General features: G+C 40.0%; 1 protein-coding gene across 4 annotated transcripts in view; it reads left to right on the top strand.

Moving 5' to 3' along the window:
* Window positions 1-752: 752 nt before the first annotated feature.
* LOC128021605 (uncharacterized) overlaps window positions 753-6,000 on the top strand; it is a 232,326-nt gene continuing 227,078 nt past the window's right edge. For 3 of the 4 annotated variants that reach the window (XM_052608924.1, XM_052608921.1, XM_052608923.1), the window contains exon 1: window positions 753-1,979. In XM_052608924.1, the coding sequence (XP_052464884.1) occupies window positions 1,017-1,919 (903 nt within the window). In that variant the 5' untranslated portion in view covers window positions 753-1,016 and the 3' untranslated portion in view covers window positions 1,920-1,979. Of the gene's footprint in view, window positions 2,081-6,000 lie in introns of all 4 variants that reach the window. The other variant, XM_052608915.1, reaches the window with a different exon arrangement.

The following is a 6,000-nucleotide window of genomic DNA, read 5'->3' as shown; positions in this document are numbered from 1 at the left end:
ATGGTAATCGAATCAGGCATGGGGTAGGCCCAGAATTGGTGCCTTTCAAAAACAACATTCTTTCTGGGTAGGCAATACTTCTCCAGTGCAGTTACTATATCTTGCATTGTTTCATTCTCCCCATCTGGCTCAATAGACAGTGAATTGTATACTTCTAAGGCCTCCTCTCCTAAAGCATGAAGGAGAATTGCGATTTTTACCTTTTCACTTTTTGAATCTGAACCAGTAGCAGTCATGTAAATGTTGAACCGCTGTATCCATCTTCTCCAGTTTTCACCTGTATTCCCCGACAGGACTAATTGAGGTGGTAATCTGAACTGATCCATGTTTGTTGGAATTTTTTTTTTTTTTTTTTTACTATGGCAGACTCACTTAAGTCAGGATGAGCTCACTATCTTCGTCAAGTCTCAGTGCTGTCGAACGCAGGCTCGGGTTCGTGAAATTTCTCTTCTGACACCATGTCGTGTTTCTTCTGTTGCAGTGTATCCAGTAGACTACGTACACAGAGAGTTATAACTCAGAACCACATATTTATTATAGAACACAAGCAGCTCCTGCTGCTAACCCGCTCATGCAAAACCACTGTCTAACTCGTCTAATACCGTAACCCCCACTAAGTCAACCCAAGGTAGCCCTCTAGTAGAGTCAATATCAATATGCAATTACACCATAAATGCATATAACACTACATCACACCACCTTTCTGAAATGTGTTGATTTTCACAAAGCTCATCGTTCTAATTAGAGTTACAAATGATCTGCTCTTATCATCTGATCGTGGGTGTATCTCTCTATTAGTTTTATTGGATCTTAGTGCTGCGTTTGACACAATTGACCACAACATTCTTTTGCATAGACTTGAACACTTTGTTGGCATCAGTGGAAGTGCATTAGCATGGTTTAAATCGTACTTATATGACCGCCATCAGTTCGTAGCAGTGAATGAAGATGTATCATATCGATCACAAGTGCAGTATGGAGTACCTCAAGGCTCAGTTCTAGGGCCGCTACTCTTCATGCTTTATATGTTACCCTTGGGAGATATCATCAGGAAACATGGTGTTAGCTTTCACTGTTATGCTGATGATACGCAGCTTTATATTTCCTCGCAGCCCGGTGAAACACACCAATTTGAAAAACTAATGGAATGCATAGTCGATATAAAAAATTGGATGACGAGTAATTTCTTACTGCTAAATTCAGAAAAAACAGAGGTGTTAATCATAGGGCCTAAAAACTCTACTTGTAATAACCTAGAACACTGTCTAAGACTTGATGGTTGCTCTGTCAATTCTTCGTCATCAGTTAGGAACCTAGGTGTGCTACTTGATCGCAATCTTTCCTTAGAAAGCCACGTTTCTAGCATTTGTAAAACTGCATTTTTCCATCTCAAAAATATATCTAAATTACGGCCTATGCTCTCAATGTCAAATGCAGAAATGTTAATCCATGCATTTATGACTTCAAGGTTAGACTACTGTAATGCTTTATTGGGTGGTTGTTCTGCACGCTTGGTAAACAAACTACAGCTAGTCCAAAATGCAGCAGCAAGAGTTCTTACTAGAACCAGGAAGTATGACCATATTAGCCCGGTCCTGTCCACACTGCACTGGCTCCCTATCAAACATCGTATAGATTTTAAAATATTGCTTATTACTTATAAAGCCCTGAATGGTTTAGCACCTCAGTATTTGAATGAGCTCCTTTTACATTATACTCCTCTACGTCCGCTACGTTCTCAAAACTCAGGCAATTTGATAATACCTAGAATATCAAAATCAACTGCGGGCGGCAGATCCTTTTCCTATTTGGCGCCTAAACTCTGGAATAACCTACCTAACATTGTTCGGGAGGCAGACACACTCTTGCAGTTTAAATCTAGATTAAAGACCCATCTCTTTAACCTGGCATACACATAACATACTAATATGCTTTTAATATCCAAATCCGTTAAAGGATTTTTAGGCTGCATTAATTAGGTAAACTGGAACCGGAAACACTTCACATAACACCGTACTTTCTACATCATTAGAAGAATGGCATCTACGCTAATATTTGTCTGTTTCTCTCTTGTTCCGAGGTCACCGTGGCCACCAGATCCAGTCTGTGTCCAGATCAGAGGGTCACTGCAGTCACCCGGATCCAGTACGTATCCAGACCAGATGGTGGATCAGCACCTAGAAAGGACCTCTACTGCCCTGAAAGACAGCGGAGACCAGGACAACTAGAGCCCAGATAAAGATCCCCTGTAAAGACCTTGTCTCAGAGGAGCACCAGGACAAGACCACAGGAAACAGATGATTCTTCTGCACAATCTGACTTTGCTGCAGCCTGGAATTGAACTACTGGTTTCGTCTGGTCAGAGGAGAACTGGCCCCCCAACTGAGCCTGGTTTCTCCCAAGGTTTTTTTCTCAATTCTGTCACCGATGGAGTTTCGGTTCCTTGCCGCTGTCGCCTCTGGCTTGCTTAGTTGGGGTCACTTCATCTACAGCGATATCGTTGACTTGATTGCAAATTAAAACAGACACTATTTCAACTGAACAGAGATGACATCAATGAATTCAATGATGAACTGCCTTTAACTATCATTTTGCATTATTGAGACACTGTTTTCCAAATGAATGTTGTTCAGTGCTTTGGCGCAATGTATTTTGTTTAAAGCACTATATAAATAAAGGTGATTGATTGATTGATTGATTGAAAAGTGAGGTGTACGTTAATTGGCATTTCTTCAGCGACCAGCATGGATCAGCTCTAGCCATGATGAAGCGAATGTCGATCTCTTTTGGAAGGCCAAACAAAGTAGTTTCGCTTTCACAATGAAACAACATGGCGGCAACAACCATACTACATCGAGAATAAAAGTTACGCCTTCTTTTTTTTTTGTGAACATTTCGGCAGTGCCATGCAAATCTTCCCACTCAGTGATGTAGACATGTTTAAATTAGGCGTTTTAGGAGGGCGTGAACAAGTCTTAACTTTTATAAAGAATATCCCTTTGGATTTGAGACTTTAATCTGGTGAACTTTACAGACCTGCTTTATGTACCAAGAGCTTATAACCTTTCAAAGAGAAAAGACAATTTGAAATTGAATAACATACAATACATCTTTATTGTCAGCCATGGTTGAAATTTGTCTTTAACCACACCAGCAAAAAAACTAAGACACATACTACAAAACACATAAATACCATTATACTGAATCACATACCTTTTTGATTAATAAATCTGATCGCAGAAGGTACAAAAGATCACCATCACTGGATTTTTGATAATTCTCTTTGCACTTCATCTCCCATGAGCCCCTTACCTGGCACTGATCATCCCCGACACCTGTGCCTCATTAACCCGGCTATTTATAGCAGGCTTACGCTCAGGCTCACTGTGAAGTCTTTTTGTGCCTTGATGAACTTTTTCTGAGTGCTAGTTTCTATATCATTGGACTGCCTATTGTTATTACCCTGCCTGCCATTGTTTCTGACCCTTTGCTGCCTGCCCCTTGGACTGTGTACTTCTCTTTGGATTATTGTTGTTGTTTGATTGCCACCTGTCCCGACCTTAAGCTTAGTACTGGTTTATGATTCTGTCTGATCTACTATATTGCCTTACCTGTGCATTGATCTCTACTTGTATGACCACATTTATTAATAAAGCTGCTACTGTATTCCAGTCGTTGTGATGAAACATTGCGGGATGAGTTGGGTCTTTTAATATTCTCTCTGATTTTCCTTACCGCGACAGAAAACTCCATCGGTGACAGAATGGAGAAAAAAACCTTGGGAGAAACCAGGCTCAGTTGGGGGCCAGTTCTCCTCAGACCAGACGAAACCAGTAGTTCAATTCCAGGCTGCAGCAAAGTCAGATTGTGCAGAAGAATCATCTGTTTCCTGTGGTCTTGTCCTGGTGGTCCTCTGAGACAAGGTCTTTACATTGGATCTGTATCTGGGGCTCTAGTTGTCCTGGTCTCCGCTGTCTTTCAGGGCAGTAGAGGTCCTTTCTAGGTGCTGATCCACCATCATGTCTGGATACGTACTGGACCTGGGTGACTGCAGTGACCCTCTGAACTGGATACACACTGGATCTGGTGGCCACGGTGACCTCGGAACAAGAGAGAAACAGACAAATATTAGCGTAGATGCCATTCTTCTAATGATGTAGAAAGTACATAGGGTGTTATGTGAAGTGTTTCCGGTTCCGGTTTACCTAATTAATGCAGCCTAAAAATCCTTTAACGGATTTGGATATTAAAAGCATATTAGTATGTTATGTGTATGCCAGGTTAAAGAGATGGGTCTTTAATCTTGATTTAAACTGCAAGAGTGTGTCTGCCTCCCGAACAATGTTAGGTAGGTTATTCCAGAGTTTAGGCGCCAAATAGGAAAAGGATCTGCCGCCCTCAGTTGATTTTGATATTCTAGGTATTATTACAAATTGCCTGAGTTTTGAGAACGTAGCGGACGTAAAGGAGTATATTGTAAAAGGAGCTCATTCAAATACTGAGGTGCTAAACCATTCAGGGCTTTATAAGTAATAAGCAATATTTTAAAATCTATACGATGTTTGATAGGGAGCCAGTGCAGCGATGACAGGATCGGGCTAATATGTTCATACTTCCTGGTTCTAGTAAGAACTCTTGCTGCTGCATTTTGGACTAGCTTTAGTTTGTTTACTAAGCGTGCAGAACAAACACCCAAAAATCATAAATGCATGGATTAACATTTCTGCATTTGACATTGAGAGCATAGGCCGTAATTTCTAAAGAAAGATTGTGATCAAATAGCACACCTAGGTTCCTAACTGATGACGAAGAATTGACAGAGCAACCATCAAGTCTTAGACAGTGTTCTAGGTTATTACAAGCAGAGTTTTTAGGTCCTATAATTAACACCTGTTTTTTTTCTGAATTTAGCAGTAAGAAATTACTCGTCATACATTTTTTTATATCGACTATGCATCCCATTAGTTTATCAAATTGGTGTGTTTCACCGGGCCACGAAGAAATATAGAGCTGAGTATCATCAGCATAACAGTGAAAGTTAACACCATGTATCCTGATGATATCTCCCAAGGGTAACATATAAAGCATGAAGAGTAGTGGCCCTAGTACTGAGCCTTGAGGTACTCCATACTGCACTTGTGATCGATATGATACATCTTCATTCACTGCTACGAACTGATGGCGGTCATATAAGTACGATTTAAACCATGCTAATGCACTTCCACTGATGCCAACAAAGTGTTCAAGTCTATGCAAAAGAATGCTGTGGTCAATTGTGTCAAACGCAGCACTAAGATCCAATAAAACTAATAGAGAGATACACCCACGATCAGATGATAAGAGCAGATCATTTGTAACTCTAAGGAGAGGAGTCTCAGTACTATGATATGGTCTAAATCCTGACTGGAAATCCTCACATATACCATTTTTCTCTAAGAAGGAATATAATTGTGAGGATACCACCTTTTCTATTATCTTGGACAGAAAAGGGAGATTCGAGATTGTTCTATAATTAACTAGTTCTATGGGGTCAAGTTGTGTTTTTTTTTTTTTAAGAGAGACTTAATAACAGCCAGTTTGAAGGTTTTGGGCACATATCCTAATGACAATGAGGAATTAATAATAGTCAGAAGAGGACCTATGACTTCTGGAAGCACCTCTTTTAGGAGCTTAGATGGTATAGGGTCTAACATACATGTTGTTGGTTTAGATGATTTAACAAGTTTATACAATTCTTCCTCTCCTATAGTAGAGAATGAGTGGAACTGTTCCTCAGGGGGTCTATAGTGCACTGTCTGATGTGATACTGTAGCTGACGGCTGAATGGTTGCAATTTTATCTCTAATAGTATCGATTTTAGAAGTAAAGTAGTTCATAAAGTCATTACTGCTGTGGTGTTGGGAAATGTCAACTTGTCAACTGTCATTTTTCGTTAATTTAGCCACTGTATTGGATAAATACCTGGGTTTATATTTGTTTTCTTATAAAAGAGAAGAAAGG

The sequence above is a fragment of the Carassius gibelio genome, chromosome A2 (genome assembly GCF_023724105.1).
Source record: "Carassius gibelio isolate Cgi1373 ecotype wild population from Czech Republic chromosome A2, carGib1.2-hapl.c, whole genome shotgun sequence".
Classification (NCBI taxonomy): Eukaryota; Metazoa; Chordata; class Actinopteri; order Cypriniformes; family Cyprinidae; genus Carassius; species Carassius gibelio.
This window is presented reverse-complemented; position numbering and strand designations above follow the sequence as displayed.